The sequence below is a fragment of the Coffea arabica genome, chromosome 11e, assembly GCF_036785885.1.
Source record: "Coffea arabica cultivar ET-39 chromosome 11e, Coffea Arabica ET-39 HiFi, whole genome shotgun sequence".
Classification (NCBI taxonomy): domain Eukaryota; kingdom Viridiplantae; phylum Streptophyta; class Magnoliopsida; order Gentianales; family Rubiaceae; genus Coffea; species Coffea arabica.
Window position 1 is genome coordinate 51,209,114 of NC_092331.1, and position 26,548 is coordinate 51,235,661.

A 26,548-nucleotide genomic window follows, 5' to 3' on the forward strand; every position below is an offset into this window, starting at 1 on the left:
CCGTTAGTCAGTGGGGGAATGTGCAACAAAAATAATATTTGGGGGCAAAGTGCAAATCACACCAAAACTTAGGGGGGTTTAGTGCTTTTGGCACTTATCTTTTTCTTTTTCTTTTTGGTGAATCAAAATACTAAGTCAACTTAAATACAAAACGTTATAGTCAACATAATTAAATTAACAATGACTATTAAGTATTAATTTAGCAATGTGGGAATTTTCCATCAAACCATGGTTGGTCAACCAAAACTTCATAGCTTCTAGAAGTAGATTTCTTCAAAGTCTAGCTAATCACTTGAATATTCAACTGCTGAGCAGACCATTCATTCCTCTGGATACAATTCAGTACAAGAATGCTCAATTGAGAACTCAATTTACCATCCTATCTCCATAAGGTTTCGGGAAAAGATCTTCCACTACTAGAAACAAGATGGATGAAGTAGATATTGTTGTAGAATTTCTTCTTGAGGACATTGAATTAGTGCTGAGCAAGACCTCATATTCTATCGTTTCTGAAGTGAGTCCAGTTGTGATTTCTCTGTATGAGGACCTCAAGATCATAAAATCCTGCCTAAAAAGGATGAAAGAATCCCCCAGTAACTTCAAGATACTCCAGTCTTTCTTCCTTAGACAGATTAGAGACGTGGTCTTGAAGATATTAGATGCCACTGACTCTTATATCAACAATGCTCTGGCAAACAGCAATGGAATTTCTGGGGCAGATATTGCTATTTCTTTCCAGCATTCTTCAGAGCTTTCTTTTCGGGCAACACAGGTTAGTTTATACAGGAGATTGATCCCTAAAGTTCATAATAGTATTAATGCTTCTATGTCAAACAGGGAGGTTTCATCAAGACTGAAGAGTAGTAGCCCTGTTTTGGGAGAAGAGGTGGTAGGTTTTGATGATGAAGCAACAGCAGTGCTGGATAGGCTTACCGGGGAACAGAAGCAACTGGAACTGGAAGTGATTTCCCTTGTTGGCATGGCAGGTATTGGCAAGACTACTTTTGCAAAAAGATTGTATAACGATTCACGAGTTCTTCATCACTTCCATGTTCGTGCATGGACTCGTGGGCCTCAACTAAATGAGGAAATGAACGCGTTGCATGACTTGTTGACTTGTGTCACAAATGATAATGATTCTCTGCATAAAATGTATCCTCACGAAATGGGAGAGAAGCTACACAAGTTACTCAAGGGGAAGAGGTATTTGATTGTCGTTGATGGTATTTGGGATTCATTGTCTTGGAAGCTGTTCTTCATGAAGTATTTCCCAGATGATAGCAACGGAAGTAAAGTACTGATTACAAGTAGGACGAAGGATGTTGTTCTGAAAATAAGCCCAAACAGCTCCCCTCAGGTTTTGCAATTTCTAAGCCAGGAAGAAAGTTGGGAATTATTTGAAAGTAAAGTTTTTATTGATGAAAGTTGCCCCCAAGAGTTGATGGAATTGGGGAAGGAAATGGTTGCAAAATGCAGAGGACTACCTCTTGCGATTGTTGTTTTAGCTGGAGTTGCAAAGCAAGAAAAATCACCAGAGTGGTGGATGCATATAGTTACAGACATAGCTTCACCTACTCGTGGTAAAGAGCAGTTCATGGACATCTTAGCATTCGGCTATCATCACCTGCCTAATTGGTTGAAACCGTGCTTTCTTTATCTTGGATCATTTCCTCAAGGCTATGAAATCCTTGTGAAGAAAATAGTGTGGTCATGGATTGCAGAGGGGTTTGTGAAACAGAATGGGGAAAAAAAGTTGGAAGAGCTGGCAGAGGAATATCTAACAGATCTTGTTGACAGAAATCTGATTGCAGTTTCCAAGAGAAAGTCCAATGGTGGGATAAAGACTTGTCAAGTCCATGACCTGTTGAGAGATTTGTGTGTCAAGAAAGCCAAGGATAACTTATTGCTGCAACCAATTTGTGGACATAAACAAATTTCTCTCTTCTCACCTTCTCGTCCTACCTTGTATGACCACTGCTATAAAGGTGTCCGGGAAATTGAAGCAAAACTACCTTATGTAAGCTCACGCCCACAAAATATTAAATGCTTTCATTCTTATGATTTCCACTACGTACCTCCAAATGATGTCAAATTCACACACATAGATATCTCCCTTCAGCAGAAAAACTCGTTTGTCTATAAACTTCTCAGAGTGTTGGATTTAGGATACATCATCCTAGACCACTTTCCTGTTAACATACTGGAGCTTGTTCATTTGAACTACTTGGCTCTTAGGATTTATAATCTTCGAAAGCTACCACCCTTGTCTAAACTTTGGAACCTAGAAACCCTCATTCTTGTTACAGAAAAGGGACAAATTGTCACTTTACCAGAAGATATTTGGCAAATGGTAAAGTTGAGGCATTTGCATTATTCAGGGGAACTGGAATTTGAAAGTGCAAGTTTGAGTTCTTCAACTCCCTTTGTGCTGTACAATCTACAAACTATCTCTCAGGTACGTCCTTCAAGTTCTATACAGGAGGTATTGGCAAGAATGCCCAATCTTGTAAACTTAGGATGCCATTTAACATTATCAGATGCTATGAAACATGCTCAGTTCCCTGATCTTTCCAGATTAAGAATGCTAGAAACGTTAACATTTGATTATCAGACTTTAAATATGGCAAAATTCTTTTTACCTCAACCAAGTAAGTTTCCTCCAAACTTGAAGAAGCTGACTCTGGTAGGTAGTTTCGTAGACTGGAAAGAAATGTCAATCCTTGGGATGCTACCAAACTTAGAGGTTCTCAAAATAAAGGATAATTTCTTCAATGCACCACGTTGGGAAGTGATGGATGAGGCTTTTTCTCATCTCAAGTTCTTGAAACTTTCAAACACTGATCTTCAACAATGGGGTGCCTCAAGTAGCAGCTTCCCTTGCCTCCAGCAGTTGGTGCTAGATGGATGTCCAAATTTGCAGGAAATTCCCTCTAGCTTTCGAAGCATTGATACATTGGAGGCAATTGAGTTGTATTATTCATCACAGTCAGTTGCAGATTCTGCTAGGCAAATTCAAGATTCACAGAGGTACATGGGAAATGATGGATTGAAAGTCTTGATTCACCCCCAGTTTGAAGAGCAATAAAGGAGCTTTCCTGTACATCATTTGAAAATAATGTATCTTGTTTAAATTGAATGAGTGTCTATTTGGTTTCCATCATTTGGACGTCCTACTATAGTGTTCGAAAAAGATGTGATATTGTATATGCCGTTCAGCTTTCCAATTATTAGTTCAGTTATGATCCTACCTAAACTTTAGCCTGTGGAGTTGTCATACAGCAATTGCTTTAACTTAAATACTTGCCCTTGTATCTATCCTGGTTATATCTTTTTTCTGAAGTACAACTTAATTCTTATGTCTTCATATCCTCATGATTCTATCAGCAACTTATAATCCTGTAAACCACTCCTACTACTACCCCCAAAAATATTGTAATAATAATGACAAAATTTCACTGCATTGCTGGTTATTTTATATTATTCAGTCTTCACATTTTGTACTTTTCCAACTAGAATATTGTCTTGAGCCAATATCACTCCTAAGATGTCAACTGATCAGAGAGTACCACTTTGATGACAAAGCCAAACAATGATGTTTTAACCAAATAACATTGAAAAGAATGTAAAGAATGCTAGCTACATGTTATTGAAGTCCACTAATGTACAAAGAAGGCAAATTGTACACTTGCGAGATATCACCATCCTCTCCTCTAGTTTACCTAAAATTTAGGAAGAGATTATGATTTTGATTATCTGAACGATAACTATAGTAGTTAAAGAAATGCAAGAGATAGCAGTATATTTGTACGATTTTTGTTGTTGGAACTTTGGCTGGACATTTGAAGCAAAATACAGAACGCATGATGAAGAAATTAGGAAAGGCAAAAGGTTCTTGATAAACTTCCCAGATGTTGTGTAGTTAAACTTTACCATGTTCAGGTGCCAGTTAGAATCTAAGCCTTCAAGGAAAGAGGAGAAATAGGTGGACTCAAAAGTTGAAACAAAGATCTCAAAATTACTTGGCTAATATCCCTATCCGTTCAAGTGGATTTTGTTGTCAAAATTTTCAGTCGATAAAGAACTTGAATTTCCATCTCAATTGATATGAGCGGGCAGATCTAATTAATTTGATTAGAATTCCTTAAGTAACTTCTACGGTATATGTTGTCTCTTAACAACTCCTCTTTTAATGAAAGCCACCAAAACTGAAGTTGATATGAAACAGGATTTTGAAATTAATTTGGGTGGAAATATATGGGAAATCTGAAATTGTCTCTTGACATCTTCTGTCGTGCTTGACTTGGTACTGATGAGAGACCTTGAAATCGAATTAGACTCATAAAATATTTGTTAAGATTGGGTTTGAGGTACGGATGGTCAAAGTTCCAAAATATTTAAAGCCTAGGGTGCAAAAATCGAGTCAAGGGGAAAAATAAAAAACAAGTCAAGAGTGTAACAATAAACATGTTCATCAATAAAAACTGAAAATCCAGCGAGAAATACCACCATAAAGAATTTGATATTCATTTTCAAAACCAATTCGCAATAAATTGACAAACTCAGGATCTTATTTGAAAAAACATGGAAAAACCCCAAGATCTTATTAATTCGACTAAAATTTTTTCTGAAGCCAATGCCTTAACATCTGCCTTTACACAAGATGTTTTAAATTTTACTGTTATGTTATTCTATATTTGAAAATCAATTTGTGAAGAAGTTTTCAAAGCCCTTGAAGGACAATTTTCCCAGTTAAAATATTTAACAACTATCTATTATTGGTCAATATAATAGTTGGATTGAGAATCAACTATATTGGTGGTAACTGGAGTTGTTAAGGTTCAAAACAATTATCTTAGTGGTATGAGCAACTACAAAATGCAAAAATGTCTAATTTCTTATATATTATGTAATTTATTGTATTAATAATTGATAGTTAGCATAAAATGACTAATCTTAAGAAATCTAGTGTGGCCAATAAATTTGTCAAACTATCCAAAGTTATCTAGTGAAATTCTCTTTTATATGTTCCTTGAAAAGTAAAAATTAGAATTAGGATTTTCACTCATTTATTAGTTAGTTGAATAAACTATTAGTGTATTACAAAATTATATGCATAATTAATGAGTATTAAATTGCAATGCATACAAATCCAAAAAAAGTTACACAATCACATATCATCCAAGAGTGAGTTGATAAATCAATCAATGATAGGTGTCGAGCCTGTGCAATAATAAATACAAATAAAATACAAATTTTTATATATAGCAGTGAGTATGGTCGAATCTACAGGAATTGGAAAAAATTCATTTTTTATAGAGTTCAGAGTATGGGGGATTTTTTTATATAAAAATAAGTATACTTAAATAACTCACATAAAATAAATAAACAAAACTAAATGACAATAAAAAAATTGAAATAATAATAGATAAGTTCTAACCAAAAAATAACTTTGGAAATGGTTCATTCAATTGATCATTGATGCAATAATAATTCCATTTATTAACTGATAAACAAGTTATAACTGTCAAATAAGTGATGACAGTTAACTTTTTCTTACTGTATTGGTGATTAAGATACAACAGTTAACCACTACCCTAATCGAGAAATAACCTTAGGTACGACCTTAGATTTCAATTTTCCAGTTGTCTTAAGAATTAGAGAAGTCTTGTTCTAACCAAACAAGACGCTATGAGAGTTATTTTAAATTAGCTCATATATTCTTCTGACACAAATCTAATCATGTCAATTATCACTATTTTAAAATAATTAAATAATTATGGATTTAATTGCTCTAATTGGCTTTAAGTTATTAGATTTATTTAAATTTTAGGCCCTGGATATTCAATTAATATAACAAGCATAAAAAATAAAATAAGGAAATATACGAATACCAGTAAATAAAAAAAATAAATATAATTAATTCTATTTTATAATTTTAGATGAACAACATTCTCTGTTATTTCTTGACTAGAATGACGAGTTTAGTTGATCTCTGTTGGAGAAATCGCATTCAAAATTGTCAAACTAATTGCTACGGACATTCTCCAAATATGAGATGAAGTCCAAAGGGAAAGAATGAAGAAGAACGTTGTTTCTTATTTCTTCTTACGGGAAAAGCCAAAAAGTCCCGCGTTAATCAGGCTTTCACCCAAAGAAAAGAATGACCACGATGTTCCTGTTCCTCGAGTTTTCTATTCTTACTAAACTACTCTTCCTAAAAAAACGAAATCCAAATCCCAACAAATTAACAATCTCATCCGAAAAAGAAAAGTCTTTGTAGATAGACAGACTAGTATTCTAGTAGAAATAAAAGACTATCCATTTGGTGAAACATCCGATTCTTGTGACTTCAATTCATTCACAACTGGAGATCACGTGCCAAATCTCGAGCTTCTTGGATGTGCAGAATAATACTTTGACGTGCCCATGCCGAACAGCAAATCTAGTGAAAATCACGTCTTTAATTTTTTTTTTTTTGCTTCAAATCCCTACGACCAACGCCAATTGCCAAAAATAAGTAGAATCTACCAATTAATGCAATATTTAATAAAATAAAAGAGGAAATTAATCATAAAATTAATAACAAAAATGCAACCTATCAACCAAATAAAAGAGTAATGGTATAAGGTAATTCAAATTTAGTAAAAAAAAAGAAGAAGAAATGTTCTAAGTGTACATTTCTTTGTTGTTCTTTCCCTATAATTATCTCTTTTGTCTCTTAATACATTAAATTAATTGGCTATCCCTTCCATATTACTCTCAATCTAATATGGTATTATTTGACTTTTTATACATGTATTATCTTTTTTCTTATTTTTTGGATTTTACTTCACTTGTTTCTTATTATATATGAAATTTTGATTAATTTAAATTTTAGTAAGTACCCCTTATTATTTTATTTGGGGGGGGGGGGGCGCAATACACAAGTTTTGTAATTTGAGGGGGTGCAAATTATTAAACTATAACAGGTTAAAATGATAATAATTTTAAGGTGTAAAAGAGAACTTTAAAAATTTGAGGGAGGACAACTGCTTACCCGTCAAATGTATATAGCTTCGCCAATGTGTTCAACAATCACTTTCTTTAAAGAATTTAACAAAAAAAAAAGTAAACAAGAAAGCTCAACTCCTTCTTATTGATTAACTTGCATCAAGTGTAATGTAAAGTCAACTGCAAAATGGAAGCAAAAAAAAAAAAGGATAAATCACTGGTAACCCCTGTGGTTTTGCACAGTATTTCATGAGCCGTAAAAATTTAAAATATGCTCATAATTTCCTGTGATTTTATGTAAAATGCATAGTTAATGGAAATAAATATATCTAATATCATCAGTTGAAATTTCAGTATTACCTTACTTAAGGACAAAAGAGAATAAGGGTCTAATCGCTTTGCATAACGTCATAGAAAAACCATGTATATATTCAAAACTATGAGCAGTTAAGTGAATATTCTAATTTTACAACACGCGTTTATAAAATGCACTAATTACAGGTCATTTTCATCCATTTTTCACTTTACATGAAACCATAACTTTATGAGAGCCATTTGACAATATGCAAGATGAAAATGGGTTCATAGTAATTTACTAAAAAAAAAAAAAGAGTGAACTGTTCTCTGACTGTTTAATAATGAAAACTGAAAAACCTGTAAGTTGACGTTTTCTCAAAACAATGATCATTTTTCAACATTAAGTTATGGAGTATTGGCCATAATTGACTATGACTTGGTGTACGTGGAATTTTTCCGGGCACCCAATTTTGTCAACGATGCGTTCAAAGCCTCTAGAAAAGTGACTTCTTCAAACTTCAAAGCCTAGCAACTCACTTCAATGTTCAACTACTCTGCATAGTGCAACCTGGACTTTGGTTCTTCTTGTTGGATCTTTAATTCAATATTGGACTTATATGTAAATAATGATGTATTGCAAATTATCAAATAAGATAAAATCCAATTAAAGTGATCAATTATGATTTGGATTTTAATGTATCTAATAGGATGTGGGTTTTTAATGTGTAGAAAATTAAAGGTAATTTCTATTTTTATAATAGTTGAAATAGGAATTCAAAAGATAACAAAAAAGTTGCCTATAAATAGGGTTATGGTTCCCAAATAACACATATTCTTATTGTTACATTTTCTAGTATCACAAAATAGTTCTTTCCTGATATCCCATCGTCAGGAAAAATACCAAAAAAAAAATCAAAGGACTCTCCCAAGAGATTAGCAAATACGTGTTGATCTGGAAAATCACTCCAAATCTCTAGAGATTCAAGTACCAGTTTGTCAACATGAATTCAGGTACGCTTTCGCATTTATATTACAGTTGTATTCAAATATCTGATATTGGAATACTGAAAATTCCTACAAGTGATATCAGAGCAACCAATATCAAATTTTGAATCGTTAAGTTTGAAATACATGATTTGTAGTCTTTGAAAGTTTTATTTTAAAGATTATAAATTATGAGTGGTCTACTTTTGTGTCATTTGTATTAGATCTACTAGATCTAATATTTTCAAACTTTGTTTTTTGGCCGCATGAATCCAGATTAAATTCATGTGGTGTTTGTGAAGAAAAGGTTAATATAAATCATGTATTGTGGGTTTCTGGACTTTTCAGACCTTATTCATGGCCAACAAATATTTGTTTCATGTTTCGGCTTTTCACATGATTGTTATGATGTCAGTCACATTAATTCATTGTTTTGGTTTCATAGAATTCAGTGGGTCCCATTTTGATCAAACTTTAGTTGGCAGACATGGGATTTCTTTTGGTTTCCTTATTCTTAAGGATTAAAATTGACAAGAAAACATTGTGGGTTTCAATGTTCTGTCCATGAGATTATTTAATAGGAAAATTATGGTTACAAAGTATGATGCAGTCCAGTAGTTGTTTCTCGTGCAAACAACTTGGATGGAAAATTTTCTTGTTTTGGTTCAATGTTTTCCAATAGTGTGGCTGCATCTTCATGTTGAATGTCATGCAAGAACCGAATAGAAGGCAATCATTTGCATCTATTTAATTTTCTTGACAGGTTGTCAGTCTGTGCAATAATAAAAACCGGCTCAACTAAAGTTAATTTTTGTAAATAGTGGTAAGTAGGGTCGAATCCACAGGGACTGGGTGTAACTGTTTCTTCTCAAATTCACAGTAACAAATGGGGTGTTTCTGTGCAGAAGGTGACAATCAAAGAAATTCAAATAAAATCTAAGAAACAACTAAAAAATTAAATAACTAATTACTAAAATCAAATGGGTGATAATTAAGGATCTAGCCAAGAAATAAGTTCAACAATTGTTCACCTAATTGATCATCGATGCAAAGCCAATTCCAATTATTTACCAATAAATAAGTTATAACTGACAAACAAGCGATGACAGTCAACCCCTCCTTACTGTGTCGTTGATTAAGGTACGCCCGTTAATCACTGCTCTAATTGAGAAATAATCTTAGGTACGCCCGTATGATTTGATTCCCCAATTGCCTTACGTATTAGAGGAGCCCTATTCTAACCAAATAACACACTACCAGGGTTATTTTAAGTTAGCCCGCGTATTCCCCTGACACAAATCCAATCATGCCAGTTATCACTATTTTGAGACAATTAAACAATTACGGATTTAACGTCCCAATTGACAATAGATTATCAAATTAACTAATTATCCGAATCTAAAACAATCAATTAATTAAACAATCATAAGCACTGTAACCAAGGAATATGCGAATACCAATAAATAAAAAAAAGGTAAAATTAAATCAATCTCACAATTTTAGGCGAGCCAAAGCATCCATTGCTCCTTAACTAGAAGAAGGGGTTTAGCTCATTATTGATGAAAAAATCCCATGCAAGACTGCATAAACAGTTGCGACGTACATTCTCCCAATTAGGGAGGAAGAAACGGTGGAAAATCGAATAATGGAAGAAAAGACTACTCTGTCAAAAAAGATGATGACCCCTTCTTTCTACCCTAAGTGTAGCATACGTGGACTCAAACCCACTAAAGGACGAAATTGTCCAAAGCCCAAGAGAAGTTTTCTGCTACTCCCCGTACCTATTGAATTACTAATCTATTCTAATGCTTGGCTCTCATGTGCGGCGGCCCACCAGGAGAGAAACGACTCCAGCCTTTTGTGCTTCTTTTTGAATGTTGTCTCCCACAAATTACCAAAAAGGACTTGTGTCTCCTTGTTCCAAAAATAGCCCTGAAGACCTTCCATTTGAATTCTTTCCCGATGACTGTCAAATTGGCCTTGATTGTAATATTTTTGTTCTACTCCCTGAAATAAATGTAAATTACAAAAAGTGAGTAGAATCTAATAATTAATCAACATCAGATCAGGTAATAGGGAAAATTAATAATAAAATAAATAATGAAATTGTAACCGATTAATTCCCCCCACACCTAAACCATGCTTGTCTTCAAGCATGAGAACAACAAACAAACACCAATATTTGATAGTGGCTATTGCTCTATCCACCAAATTGCCAAGATACCAAGAAAAATAATAATCAAGCATCAATGGTCAAATTCAAGAAACATCACTCCGATTAGCTTCTAAACCTTAAACTCTTCCAATTTCAAGTTAACTAATCTAAGAAAAAGGAGTGGTCGCTCAACATTTATCAGCGAATGGTCCAACTATTAACCAAAATCTCAACATTAAATTCATAAATCGGCAAGCTGACTTTTATCACACATTAACACAACCATTACCTTTTTTTTCATATTTTTCCCTTTTTTTTTCTTTTTTTTTTCAATAGTAACACAAGACTTAGTCTTATAGCCATGGGAGCCTTTTGACGCGAATTCTGACATTTGTCACATGAAAGAACCCGGTTACTCAGCTTCTATCGCCACGTGACCACGTACTCATAGCATTTACTACTTTTTGACGCGAGAATCGACACTTTAGGTGAAGATTCCCGGTTACTCGGTAGTAGCAACTAGCGGAGCACAGTCAACTCTTATTTATACCCATATAGCATGATAACTAAAAATAACACAAATGTAACTGCAGCCAGCCTCAAATTTTCAAACATGGAGAACTAAAGTTAATAACCGGACCAATTCACATGAAAAAGCCAATAATTGTTCCCTATGCCTAGAATAGTTAACCAAAAAGTAAAATAGTCAAGCAATTACTGATATTCACCAAAGAGAAGTTCCTGAACTAAACCACATTAACTTTATACCCTTTTATTATTAAAACTTGGCAATAGCAGAATTAGAGACAACAATCCAACATCAAACTTTGGTATTCATTAAAAAAAAAGCAAACGAAGACTAGACAAATAACAAACTAAAAATAAAAGAAGAACATCTGAAAACTAAAAACTAGAAAAAACTAGCACAGCTGTCCCCCCGACACCTAGATCCTACATTGTCCTCAATGGAGGGATTAAAGCAATTAAAGCGAAGAGAACAACGAAACTTCCCTCTCGAGTGGCTACGGGATAGGCTGGGACGGTGGAGGGAAACCGATGTAGTGGAAGTACGCGCCTAAGTTCTGAGACATCATAACTCAATTCAACTAGCAAATGCAAGACTCTGTACACCCAAAATCTCAACAAATGGCTCCAGTTGGCCAGTTAATGCCTTAACTCAGAATCAGCAATTTCAACAATGACAACTTAGATATTTGACAATAATAACTCAGCCAACCAAATAGAGGTACCCAATTGAGGTCCAATTACCCCACCAGTACCACTGGTGCAAATCACAATCCAAAACCAAAGAAATTGCTAGAGCAGAGCAAAGCAGTAGTAGAGCAATAGCGCCAAGTATGTAGTCACCCACCAACAAAGAAAGAATACCTAAAGAAAAATACCAACAAGATATGTATTCAACCCTGGCCACTGAAGTCAACAATCGGCCAAAGAAGGACTTCGAGCAGCTTGACAACCACATGCACAAATAAAATGATTGAAAGCATAGACAATGGTCCCCAAATTAGCAATATGAACCAATTGTCAGAATGTCCCCAATAATGCAATTAGTGATGACCAATCTCACAAAGTAAATCACGCGGCACAGGGCCCCAATTCAATAGGCAATATCAGAAATAATTGAACCAAAACCTCAGTAATCGAAACACTGGCAGAGATGCCTTCCAATGATCAATAGACAAATGCAAAATTTCAGCCCATCCAAAATTTCATCAAATGACTCCAGTTGGACAGTTAATCACACAAGCAACACCAAACAATATCAAAGACTTGGAATTGGAGTTCGAGTACCTCCACCATTGGAAGCTGCCAAATAATCGCTGTGACAGAGAATGATGTCGGCGGCCAAAGGACAGCTAGTGGTGGCAGTATGCGTGCGAGGGTGGGATTGACGGCGACGACTTGACTAGGTGGCCACGTGGGTGGCGCGCGGCGAGGTTGAGCGCGTGAGGGAGAGAGCCGTGAGCGGGAAAGAATGGGCAGCTCGCGCGGGCTAGGTGGGCAAAGAAAGAGAGAGAGATTCGGTAATGTGGGTCGAAGAAGCAGCGGTCAAACGGAGAGTGGTGGCACTCGGCAGCAGAGGAGATGGCGGCGGATCGATGGGTGTGACGGACAGAGGTTTTGCGTCGAGCAAGAGGAAGAAACAAGGGAGAAGAGAGAAAGGAGAAAGAAAAAAGAAGAAAGAAGAAAGAAGAAAGAAAGAAAGAAAAAGAAAAAGAAAAAGAAATTGTTTTTGTTTTTTTTTCTTTTTTAGTTAAAAAAAATTATACTTTGAAAATCTAAGCTATGGTGAAACAAAAATTTTAAATTTTTTTTTTTTTGAAAATTTTTTTCTCATTGGCAAATTTTATTTTTGAGATTCAAAAGTAGAGATTAACCGACAATCAACAATCGTTCTTGAGTTTTTAAATACTTATCTCTCCCGCGAACGTGACGTGGGCACGCCATGAAGGCACGGAAGTGAAGAGCTTCCTAGATGACTCGAAGCGAACACGTCATGAGGACAAGAACCCCTTTTGACGAATCTGACCATGAGCTCTTTATGGGACTTGACGCGGGCACGCCATGAAGGAACGGAAGTGAAGAGCTTCCTAGATGACTCGACGTGGACACGTCATGAGGACAAGAACCCCTTTTGACGAATCTGACCATGAGCTCTTTATGGGACTTGACGCGGGTACGTCAAGGGGATCGAAACCCTTTTTACTAAGCACCAGGAAATCGCACTGTGCCACGCGGGCACGTCATGTCAGAGGGATACCTACGAATCATCAAAAATGAAAATTGAAACCAGAAATCAGTCAAACTCAAGAAAAACATATTGAAACTAACAAACAAAATCAAACAAACAACTAAAAGAAATTAGGTTGCCTCCCAATGAGCGCCTTTCTTTAATGTCTTTGGTTAGACATTGTCATGTTTGTTCAGGGAGGATAAAATCTTGTGGCTCGTTTCAATACTTTATCCTTTATATAGTTCTGATAACCCTCATAAATAGAGTAATCCTTGAGCACACGAGTTACAGTCTTCCATAGACTAGTAAATGGCGCCAAAGAAGTCAACGATAATTTGAATTCTCCATTCACTCCTCCCTCACATGTATTTATTGGTCCAAGATATCTTGTCATCGTCACTCTTAATTTATTCCTGCTATGAAATTCAAGATTTTCTGATATAATAAAGTCAATTTCATTCACAGGAATTGAAGAATAAGAGTCAGGAGAATATTGATTAAGGAATGGAGGAGATGTCATCGCATTTGGAGATTGTTCACTGGATTCATTCACTTGGACGAGTTCATACTGGAGTCTCATTTCTTGCACTTCAGCTTCCTTTTCAACTGTATCTTTAGATCTGTTTCCTTGAAATTCTTGTAGTTCCATGTCATTTGGCCGGATAATTACACTCTCATCTTCTTCAAGGTTGATATTAGTTTGTGAGGGCAATTCTTCAAGGTGAGAAGCTAATCGCGTTATCCTGGATGTCAATAGATGTATTTGATCTGCCATCCCGGATATCAATAGTTGCACTTGATCAGCCATCGCTTGTGTCTCCTGTTGAGTTCGATATGTATTAGCAGCTAGTAATTCAATCATTTCTTTAACAGACATACCTGACACGGATGATGGTTGTTGAGACTCTTGCTGTTGAAAATCCATTGGCCCGGTCGCATAATTAAAATTGGAATTATCCCACCATCCTTGATCATACCTGTTTGGGTAAGGATCATACCACGTTTAAAATCGAGGTAAAAAATCTCCAAAAGCATCAATTGGAGCACTTAGATTATCTTGAAATACGGGGCATGTATCGGTTGAATAACCTGAGGCAAAATAAGTTTCACAATTTGCAACAGCCCATTGATCATTAGGAAAAACACGAGTCTCATAACCCCATTCAGGAATAAAGTCCAATCTATCATCAAAATACGGAATGTTAGTAGCCATAAACTATATAAAAAAAATAAGAGAAAAATAAATAAAAAATAAAAACAAGATGAACTAAAAAAGAAACAAATTAATCTGACACCAGTCCCCGGCAACGGCGCAAAAAATTGACAGGTTGTCAGCCTGTGCAATAATAAAAACCTGCTCAACTAAAGTTAATTTTTGTAAATAGTGATAAATAAGGTCGAATCCACAGGGATTGGGTGTAACTGTTTCTTCTCAAATTCACAGTAACAAAGGGGGTGTTTTTGTGCAGAAGGTGACAATAAAAAAAATTCAAATAAAATCTAAGAAACTACTAAAAAATTAAATAACTAATTACTAAAATCAAATGGGTGATAATTAAGGATCTAGCCAAGAAATAAATTCAGCAATGGTTCACCTAATTGATCATCGATGCAAAGCCAATTCCAATTATTTACCAATAAATAGGTTATAACTGACAAACAAGCGATGACAGTCAACCCCTCCTTACAGTGTCGGTGATTAAGGTACGCCCGTTAATCACTGCTCTAATTGAGAAATAATCTTAGGTACGCCCGTATGATTTGATTCCCCAATTGCCTTACGTATTAGAGGAGTCCTATTCTAACCAAATAACACACTACCAGGGTTATTTTAAGTTAGCCCGCGTATTCCCCTGACACAAACCCAATCATGCTAGTTATCACTATTTTGAGACAATTAAACAATTACGGATTTAACTTCCCAATTGACAATAGATTATCAAATTAACTAATTATCCGAATCTAAAACAATCAATTAATTAAACAATCATAAGCACTGTAACCAGGGAATATGCGAATACCAATAAATAAATAAAAAGGTAAAATTAAATCGATCTCACAATTTTAGGCGAGTCAAAGCATCCGTTGCTCCTTAACTAGAAGAAGGGGTTTAGCTCATTATTGATGAAAAAATCCCATGCAAGACTGCATAAACAGTTGCGACGTACATTCTCCCAATTAGGGAGGAAGAAACGGTGGAAAATCGAATAATGGAAGAAAAGACTACTCTGTCAAAAAAGATGATGACCCCTTCTTTCTACCCTAAGTGTAGCATACGTGGACTCAAACCCACTAAAGGACGAAATTGTCCAAAGCCCAAGAGAAGTTTTCTGCTACTCCCCGTACCTATTGAATTACTAATCTATTCTAATGCTTCGCTCTCATGTGCGGCGGCCCACCCGGAGAGAAACGACTCCAGCCTTTTGTGCTTCTTTTTGAATGTTGTCTCCCACAAATTACCAAAAAGAACTTGTGTCTCCTTGTTCCAAAAATAGCCCTGAAGACCTTCCATTTGAATTCTTTCCCGATGACTGTCAAATTGGCCTTGATTGTAATATTTTTGTTCTACTCCCTGAAATAAATGTAAATTACAAAAAGTGAGTAGAATCTAATAATTAATCAACATCAGATCAGGTAATAGGGAAAATTAATAATAAAATAAATAATGAAATTGTAACCGATTAATTCCCCCCACACCTAAACCATGCTTGTCTTCAAGCATGAGAACAACAAACAAACACCAATATTTGATAGTGGCTATTGCTCTATCCACCAAATTGCCAAGATACCAAGAAAAATAATAATCAAGCATCAATGGTCAAATTCAAGAAACATCACTCCGATTAGCTTCTAAACCTTAAACTCTTCCAATTTCAAGTTAACTAATCTAAGATAAAGGAGTGGTCGCTCAACATTTATCAGCGAATGGTCCAACTATTAACCAAAATCTCAACATTAAATTCATAAATCGGCAAGCTGACTTTTATCACACATTAACACAACCATTACCGTTTTTTTCATATTTTTCCCTTTTTTTTTTCTTTTTTTTTTTCGATAGTAACACAAGACTTAGTCTTATAGCCATGGGAGCCTTTTGACGCGAACTCTGACATTTGTCAGATGAAAGAACTCGGTTACTCAGCTTCTATCGCCACGTGACCACGTACTCATAGCATTTACTACTTTTTGACGCGAGAATCGACACTTTAGGTGAAGATTCCCGGTTACTCGGTAGTAGCAACTAGCGGAGCACAGTCAACTCTTATTTATACCCATATAGCATGATAACTAAAAACAACACAAATGTAACTGCAGCCAACCTCAAATTTTCAAACATGGAGAACTAAAGTTAATAACCGGACCAATTCACATGAAAAAGCCAATAATTGTTCCCTATGCCTAGAATAGTTAACCAAAAAGTAAAATAGTCAAGCAATTATTGATATTCACCAAAGAGAAGTTCCTGAACTAAACCAAATTAACTTGATACCCTTTTATTATTAAAACTTGGCAATAGCAGAATTAGAGACAACAATCCAACATCAAACTTTGGTATTCATTAAAAAAAAAAGCAAACGAAGACTAGACAAATAACAAACTAAAAATAAAAGAAGAACATCTGAAAACTAAAAACTAGAAAAAACTAGCACAACTGTCCCCCCCACACCTAGATCCTACATTGTCCGCAATGGAGGGATTAAAGCAATTAAAGCGAAGAGAACAACGAAACTTCCCTCTCGAGTGGCTACGGGATAGGCGGGGACGGTGGAGGGAAACCGATGTAGTGGAAGTACGCGCCCAAGTTCTGAGACATCATAACCCAATCCAACCAGCAAATGCAAGACTCTGTACACCCAAAATCTCAACAAATGGCTCCAGTTGGCCAGTTAATGCCTTAACTCAGAATCAGCAATTTCAACAATGACAACTTAGATATTTGACAATAATAACTCAGCCAACCAAATAGAGGTACCCAATTGAGGTCCAATTACCCCACCAGTACCACTGGTGCAAATCACAATCCAAAACCAAAGAAATTGCTAGAGCAGAGCAAAGCAGTAGTAGAGCAATAGCGCCAAGTATGTAGTCACCCACCAATAAAGAAAGAATACCTAAAGAAAAATACCAACAAGATATGTATTCAACCCTGGCCACTGAAGTCAACAATCGGCCAAAGAAGGACTTCGAGCAGCTTGACAACCACATGCACAAATAAAATGATCGAAAGCATAGACAATGGTCCCCAAATTAGCAATATGAACCAATCGTCAGAATGTCCCCAATAATGCAATTAGTGATGACCAATCTCACAAAGTAAATCACGCGGCACAGGGCCCCAATTCAATAGGCAATATCAGAAATAATTGAACCAAAACCTCAGTAATCGAAACACTGGCAGAGATGCCTTCCAATGATCAATAGACAAATGCAAAATTTCAGCCCACCCAAAATTTCATCAAATGACTCCAGTTGGACAGTTAATCACACAAGCAACACCAAACAATATCAAAGACTTGGAATTGGAGTTCGAGTACCTCCACCATTGGAAGCTGCCAAATAATCGCTGTGACAGAGAATGATGTCGGTGGCCAAAGGACAGCTAGTGGTGGCAACATGCGTTCGAGGGTGGGATTGACGGCGACGACTTGACTAGGTGGCCACGTGGGTGGCGCGCGGCGAGGTTGAGCGCGTGAGGGAAAGAGCCGTGAGCGGGAAAGAATGGGCAGCTCGCACGGGCTAGGTGGGCAAAGAAAGAGAGAGAGATTCGGTAATGTGGGTCGAAGAAGCAGCGGTCAAACGGAGAGTGGCGGCACACGGCAGCAGAGGAGATGGCGGCGGATCGATGGGTGTGACGGATAGAGATTTTGCGTCGAGCAAGAGGAAGAGACAAGGGAGAAGAGAGAAAGGAGAAAGAAAAAGAAAAAAGAAGAAAGAAAGAAAGAAAGAAAGAAAAAGAAAAAGAAAAAGAAATTGTTTTTGTTTTTTTTTCTTTTTTAGTTAAAAAAAATTATACTTTGAAAATCTAAGCTATGGTGAAACAAAACTTTTAAATATTTTTTTTTTTTGAAAATTTTTTTCTCATTGGCAAATTTTATTTTCAAGATTCAAAAGTAGAGATTAACCGACAATCAACAATCGTTCTTGAGTTTTTAAATACTTATCTCTCCCGCGAACGTGACGTGGGCACGCCATGAAGGCACGGAAGTGAAGAGCTTCCTAGATGACTCGACGTGGACACGTCATGAGGACAAGAACCCCTTTTGACGAATCTGACCATGAGCTCTTTATGGGACTTGACGAGGGCACATCAAGGGGATCGAAACCCTTTTTACTAAGCACCAGGAAATCGCACTGTGCCACGCGCCCAGTTGACCCGGGCACGTCATGTCAGAGGGATACCTACGAATCATCAAAAATGAAAATTGAAACCAGAAATCAGTCAAACTCAAGAAAAACATATTGAAACTAACAAACAAAACCGAACAAACAACTAAAAGAAATTAGGTTGCCTCCCAATGAGCGCCTTTCTTTAATGTCTTTGGCTAGACATTGTCATGTTTGTTCAGGGAGGATAAAATCTTGTGGCTCGTTTCAATACTTTATCCTTTGTATAGTTCTGATAACCCTCGTAAATAGAGTAATCCTTGAGCACACGAGTTACAGTCTTCCATAGACTAGTAAATGGCGCCAAACAAGTCAACGATAATTTGAATTCTCCATTTACTCCTCCCTCACATGCATTTATTGGTCCAAGATATCTTGTCATCGTCACTCTTAATTTATTCCTGTTATGAAATTCAAGATTTTCTGGTATAATAAAGTCAATTTCATTAACAGGAATTGAAGAATAAGAGTCAGGAGAATATTGATTAAGGAATGGAGGAGATGTCATCGCATTTGGAGATTGTTCACTGGATTCATTCACTTGGAAGAGTTCATACTGGAGTCTCATTTCTTGCACTTCAGCTTCCTTTTCAACTGTATCTTTAGATCTGTTTCCTTGAAATTCTTGCAGTTTCATGTCATTTGGCCGGATAATTGCACTCTCATCTTCTTCAAGGTTGATATTAGTTTGTGAGGGCAATTCTTCAAAGTGAGAAACTAATCGCGTTATCCTGGATGTCAATAGATGTATTTGATCTGCCATCCCGGATATCAATAGTTGCACTTGATCCGCCATCGCTTGTGTCTCCTGTTGAGTTCGATATGTATTAGCAGCTAGTAATTCAATCATTTCTTTAACAGACATACCTGACACGGATGATGGTTGTTGAGACTCTTGCTGTTGAAAATCCATTGGCCCAGTCGCATAATTAAAATTGGAATTATCCCACCATCCTTGATCATACCTGTTTGGGTAAGGATCATACCACGTTTGAAATCGAGGTGAAAAATCTCCAAAAGCATCAATTGGAGCACTTAGATTATCTTGAAATACGGGGCATGTATCGGTTGAATAACCTGAGGCAAAATAAGTTTCACAATTTGCAACAACCCTTTGATCATTAGGAAAAACACGAGTCTCATAACCCCATTCAGGAATAAAGTCCAATCTATCATCAAAATACGGAATGTTAGCAGCCATAAACTATATAAAAAAAATAAGAGAAAAATAAATAAAAAATAAAAACAAGATGAACTAAAAAAGAAACAAATTAATCTGGCACCAGTCCCCGGTAACGGCGCAAAAAATTGACAGGTTGTCAGCTTGTGCAATAATAAAAACCTGCTCAACTAAAGTTAATTTTTGTAAATAGTGGTAAGTAAAGTCGAATCCACAGGGATTGGGTGTAACTGTTTCTTCTCAAATTCACAGTAACAAAGGGGGTGTTTTTGTGCAGAAGGTGACAATAAAAAAAATTCAAATAAAATCTAAGAAACTACTAAAAAATTAAATAACTAATTACTAAAATCAAATGGGTGATAATTAACGATCTAGCCAAGAAATAAATTCAGCAATGGTTCACCTAATTGATCATCAACGCAAAGCCAATTCCAATTATTTACCAATAAATAGGTTATAACTGACAAACAAGCGATGACAGTCAACCCCTCCTTACAGTGTCGGTGATTAAGGTACACCCGTTAATCACTGTTCTAATTGAGAAATAATCTTAGGTACGCCCGTAAGATTTAATTCCCCAATTGCCTTACGTATTATAGGAGCCCTATTCTAATCAAATGACACACTACCAGGGTTATTTTAGATTAGCCCGCGTATTCTCCTGACACAAATCCAATTATACCAGTTATCACTATTTTGAGACAATTAAACAATTACGGATTTAACGTCCCAATTGACAATAGATTATCAAATTAACTAATTATCCGGATCCAAAACAATCAATTAATTAAACAATCATAAGCACTGTAACCAGGGAATATGCGAATACCAATAAATAAAAGAAAAAGGTAAAATTAAATCGATCTCACAATTTTAGGCGAGTCAAAGCATCCGTTGCTCCTTAACTAGAAGAAGGGGTTTAGCTCATTATTGATGAAAAAATCTCATGCAAGACTGCATAAATAGTTGCGACGTACATTCTCCCAATTAGGGAGGAAGAAACGGTGGAAAACCGAATAATGGAAGAAAAGACTACTCTGTCAAAAAAGATGATGACCCCTTCTTTCTACCCTAAGTGTAACATACGTGGACTCAAACCCACTAAATGACGAAATTGTCCAAAGCCCAAGAGAAGTCTTCTGCTACTCCCCGTACCTATTGAATTACTAATCTATTCTAATGCTTGGCTCTCATGTGCGGCAGCCCACCAGGAGAGAAATGACTCCAGCCTTTTGTGCTTCTTTTTGAATGTTGTCTTCCACAAATTACCAAAAAGGACTTGTGTCTCCTTGTTCCAAAAATACCTCTGAAGACCTTCCATTTGAATTCTTTTCCGATGACTGTCAAATTGGCCTTGATTGTGATATTTTTGTTCTACTCCCTGAAATAAATGTAAATTACGAAAAGTGAGTAGAATCTAATAATTAATCAACATCAGGTTAGGTAATAGGGAAAATTAATAATAAAATAAATAATGAAATTGTAACCGATCATTTCTTGTATTTGGCCTTTGGTTACTATTTTTTGGCTTTTTTTCTTGTTTAAGAATAAATATGCATATATTTGTGTTAAGAAAATTAGAGTTTCTATAATCTGAGTGAACCTTATAAAGTTAAATAAGATATTTAACCCTAATAAAGTCCAAAATATTGGTCCCTAAATATCATTTATGAATTTCAAGAAAATTTTGGGATTAAATGATAAATTTGGGTCAAATTATGGATATCGACTTATAGTCCAATAAGTCTTGATCCATTTGACTGGTTTGACTATGTTTGATAAGAATTGATTGATTTGATTAGATTTGACTGACTGATTAGTTTGACCATGTTTGATTACGTTTTGATCAAAGTTGACTAAAGTTGACGTTGATCAAAATTTTTTTTGTAATTTGTGTAATCTTAAATTTGAATATTGGTATGATTATATATATTTTAAAATAAATTAATTGAAATAATATGCCATCAAAGTGACCTCTTTTTTGAAAATTAATTTATTCTAGATTATAACTAGTTGGGTACTTGTAATTTGCGAATATTGATCGACCCAAAAGAAGGTTAATGTTTAACAAAATTGCATGTGAACTTGTGGTAATAAACACGTGATGATTAATCAAATTTTTACATGTGAATTATAAATTGAGATAGCGGTTCTACAAACCACATGACTTATGATCGAGAGCTTTTCAGAAAGCTTGATAAAACTGCTACAACTAGAGTCCGGATTGGAAATGGAGCTTATCTTGCTGTAAAAGGCATAGGAACAGTGGCAATTGAAGGGTACACAGGTTTGAAATTAATTTCTGATGTTTTATATGTTCCGAAAATTGATCAAAACCTTTTGAATATTCCTCAGTTATTGGAAAAGGATTATAAGGTGCTATTTAAAGACAAAAATTGCATAATTGAAGATCCAGAAGGCAGAGAAATGTTCAGAATTCAAATGAAAGGCAAAAGTTTTGTTTTGGATCTGATGAGAGAGGAGCAAGCAGTTGTACACAAAGAAATTAACGATGCAGTGCTTTGGCATAAGAGATTGGGCCATTTTCATCATGCTGCTCTGATGTTCATGAAGAAAAACAACTTAGTAGAAGGTATGCCTAAATTAGATGAAGAGCTTCCTACATATGCTGCTTGTCAATATGGGAAGCAATCAAGGCTTCCTTTTCCCCAAAATACAACATGGAGAGCTACACATAAGCTGCAATTGATACATACAGATGTAGGAGGACCTCAAAAAACGCCATCTTTGAATGATAGTAAGTTTTATATTCTCTTCATTGATGATTACACTAGAATGTGTTGCTGACTTCATGAAATTCAAATCTGAGGTTGCTGACATCTTTTGGAAGTTTAAAGCATGGGTTGAAAATCAAAGCAGTTGCAGCATGCAAGTGATCAGGTCCGATAATGGAACTGAATATACCTCAAAAAAATTCAACAAATTTTGTGAGGATGCAGGCATAGAGCACCAACTGACAGCCCCTTACACCTCCCAGCAAAATGGAGTGGTGGAGCGTAAAAATAGGATGCTTATGGAGATGACAAGATACTTGTTGCATGATAAAGGGCTACCAAAGAAATTTTGGGCGGAGACTATGAATACGGCAATTTTTTTACTAAACAGATTGCCAACGAAAGCTCTACAGAAAAAGATGCCATTTGAAGCATGGTATGGCTACAAGCCAAAATTGCTTTATCTAAAAACCTTTGGTTGTTTGTGTTACTCTTATATTCCTCAGGTTAAAAGAGACAAGTTAGACAAGAAAGCTGAGCCGGGGATTTTTGTAGGCTATTGCTCATCTTCAAAGGCCTACAGAATCTACTCACCACAAAGCAACAGAATAATTGTGAGCAGGGATGTTAAATTCCTTGAGTCAGACACTTGGAGTTCGGAAAATGAAGATAAATTTGAATTGCAGGTAGAGAATGATGATGTCAATAAAGAACCTGTTAGAGGAACTAGATTACTCTCTGACATTTATCAGAGATGTAATGTTGTTGTTATGGAGCCTGCAGGATATAAAGAAGCTGCAACTGATCAGAAATGGATAGTTGCAATGAAGGAGGAGCTCAAGATGAGAGACAAAAACCAAACTTGGGAGTTGGTGGACAGACCTACACACAAAAAGGTGATAGGTGTCAAATGGGTTTATAGAACCAAATTCAACTCTGATGGTTCTGTAAACAAGCACAAGGCAAGACTCGTTGTTAAGGGATATGCTCAGATGTTTGGAGTAGATTTCTCCGAAACGTTTGCTCCAGTTGCCAGATTGGAAACCATACGAATGTTGTTGGCTCTTGCTGCACAAAAGGGCTGGCTTATACATCAATTAGATGTTAAGTCAGCTTTTCTAAATGGATACCTGGAGGAAGAAATCTTTGTGGAGCAACCTGAAGGATTTGCTGTTCAAGGAAAAGAAAATAAGGTGTATCGTCTAAAAAAGGCATTGTATGGTTTAAAACAGGCACCGAGGTCTTGGTACAGCAGAATTGATGCACACTTGATGAACTTAGGCTTTGAAAAAAGTTTGAGTGAATTTACCTTATATATCAAAAATGTGGTGAAATACTTGTGATATCTTTATATGTTGATGACCTTCTTGTTACAAGAAGCAGCAAGGAGTTGATTGATAAGTTCAAAAAGGAGATGGAAGATGTCTTTGAAATGACTGATATTGGTATGATATCATTCTTTCTTGGTATGGAGATACAACAGAAGCAAAATGAAGTGTTTATATGCCAACAAAAGTATGCAAAGGAGGTCTTGAAAAAATTTAACATGGAAGGATGCAAATCAACTGCGACTCCAATGAATCAAAAGGAGAAGTTTTGCAAAGAAGATGGAGCTGAAAAAGTTGATGAAGAGCTGTATAGAAGCTTAATAGGTTGTCTAATGTATTTGACTGCAACCAGGCCAGATATCATGCAGGCAGTGAGTTTGTTATCAAGATACATGCACTGTGCTAGTGAAATTCATTTTCAAGCAGCAAAAAGGATTTTGAGATACGTTAAAGGTACTGTTGATTATGGAATAAGGTTCAGTCAAGTTAGCAACTTCAATTTTCATGGTTTTTCTGATAGTGATTGGGCTGGATGTGCTGATGATATGAGGAGCATCTCAGGTTACTATTTTACTTTTGGGTCTGGAATCTTTTCATGGTGTTCAAAGAAGCAGGATGTCATAGCTCAATCCACCGCAGAAGCAGAATATATAGCTGCCGCTGCTGCTATGAATCAAGCACTTTGGATAAGAAAACTCGTGACTGATCTACACATGAAACAGGAAGATTGCACTCAGATATTTGTTGACAATGAGGCTGCAATTTCTATTTCCAATAATCCAGTGTTCCATGGCAAAACGAAACATTTCAAGATAAAGCTTTATTTTTTAAGAGAAGTGCAAAAGGAGGGAGAAGTGCAGCTGATTTTCTGCAAAACAGAAGATCAAAGTGCTGATATCTTTACAAAGGCTCTTGCCAAGGAAAGATTTGAGTTCTTGAGGCAAAAACTTGGAGTATGCAGTTCCAAAACCAAGGAGGAGTGTTGAATAGAATGATTTGTGGAACTGCTAACAAATTGCTGTTCACTTTGCTATTCTTTAGGCAATAGATAAGTCAAAAGTACTTGATATGATTCTGATTCTAGGATCTTATCTTTTGCAGATTTTTTTCCAGATTTTCTCTAATTCTGTTTTCTTTATGCTATATAAAAGCATGGCTTATGACTCAATAAAATCAGACTTTCTGAAATACAAAGTTTTGATTTTCTTGTTCTACTTTTTCTACTCTAAAACTCCAACACACCCTCAAACTGATGGGCAGACAGAGAGGTTAAATAGGTGCCTTGAAACGTACTTAAGATGCATGTGCTTTCAGCAACCAGCAAAGTGGAAACAATGGCTAGCAGCAGCAGAGTGGTGGCACAACATGAACTTCACACTACCATTAAGATGACTACTTTTCAGGCTTTGTATGGTTACTCTCCACCTCAGCTGGCATTTGACTCAGTCCAAACTCCAGTAGCAGCAGTGGAGACTTGGATGACTTGGATGGAGGCAAAACAACAGTGCATTGAGGTGTTAAAGCATAATCTGGAAATGGCTCAAAATAGGATGAAACAATTTGCAGACAGGCAAAGGTCAGAAAGGCACTTTGAGGTAGGAGATTGGGTTTACTTAAAACGTCAACCATACAGGCAAACTTCAGTAGCTATAAGGAGAAATCTGAAGCTGTCTTCCAAATATTATAGGCCATATAGAGTTTTGCAAAAGATAGGCAATGCAGCCTATAAATTGGAGTTACCAGAAGGGACATCGATCCACCCAGTTTTTCATGTATCACTATTAAAACCATCAGCCAAGAAACATTCAGTTACAGTAGACCTCCCTTTGACAACCAGTGATGGCCATCTGAAGGTTGCTCCAGAGGTAGTCTTGGATACAAGAACTATCACCAGAGGAAGACAAAAGGTGGCGCAGGTACTAGTCAAGTGGCTTAATCTGAGCAAAGAGGATGTTACTTGGGAGGATGTCACTGTCATCAGGTCACAGTTTCCAGAATTCCTGCTCAATCCTAGTGACTTAAGGGGCGGGTATTGTTATGATCATCAGAACAATTGATCACAATAATCAAGCAGAGGTGTATTGCATCATTTAGTGGCATATCAATAACTGATTTGTTACTTGACAGTTAGTTAGATACTGTAATAGTTAGAGGCAAGGCGGTTATCATTCTGTTAGAAAACACAGCTACAGCAGTAGCATATAAGGACTGTAAAAGGGAAATGTACAGCATTGATTGAATGAGTACACAGCTCATTTCTGTCCCCATTCCCTCTAACTCTTTTTCCTCTCTTTCTCTAATTCTTTAGTCCTCTATCTACGTTGTCTTTTGAGCTTTACCATTTGCACGCTTGGAGACTTCGGACAAATAGAATTTTTTTTTTTTAATTTCTTATAAGGTTTCCAAAGTTCGGCACTGCAGACTGAACACTACTAGTAGCGAGAGCCAAAAATACTAGCATCGAAAGCCAAGAAATGAGTATCTAAAATATAAAATCAATATTCCTTCGGGATAAAATTGGGTATTTTCTAATGATAGTACTTACATGAAAAACGGTGAATGATTTTTTACATTACTGAATTAGCTCTTGTTAAAATATTCTTAAAAATTTGTAGGAGTTTACACACAGATTCTTTTGTAGTTTAATTAACCCCTTCAAAAGCGTACATCATAAGTGCAGATTGTCGATGTAAGCAGAGCATTTCATGGAAACTAAGGAGTGTTTAGTGCCTCTATCTT

General features: G+C 36.1%; 2 protein-coding genes across 2 annotated transcripts; both read left to right on the plus strand.

Moving 5' to 3' along the window:
* Window positions 1-427: 427 nt before the first annotated feature.
* LOC113718433 (putative late blight resistance protein homolog R1A-3) lies at window positions 428-3,085 on the plus strand. The gene has a single exon (XM_027243339.1). The coding sequence runs from the start codon at window positions 428-430 to the stop codon at window positions 3,083-3,085; it is 2,658 nt and encodes an 885-aa protein (XP_027099140.1).
* A 22,058-nt stretch (window positions 3,086-25,143) lies between these two features.
* Window positions 25,144-25,866, plus strand: LOC113718434 (uncharacterized). Its single transcript, XM_027243340.1, has one exon. It carries the CDS (start codon window positions 25,144-25,146, stop codon window positions 25,864-25,866), a length of 723 nt encoding a protein of 240 aa, XP_027099141.1.
* The last annotated feature ends 682 nt before the right edge of the window (window positions 25,867-26,548 follow it).

Coding starts and splice junctions, on each gene's coding strand:
- LOC113718433 (XM_027243339.1), top strand. CDS start 428: ATGGATGAAGTAGATATTGTTGTAGAATTTCTTCTTGAGGACATTGAA.
- LOC113718434 (XM_027243340.1), top strand. CDS start 25,144: ATGGCTAGCAGCAGCAGAGTGGTGGCACAACATGAACTTCACACTACC.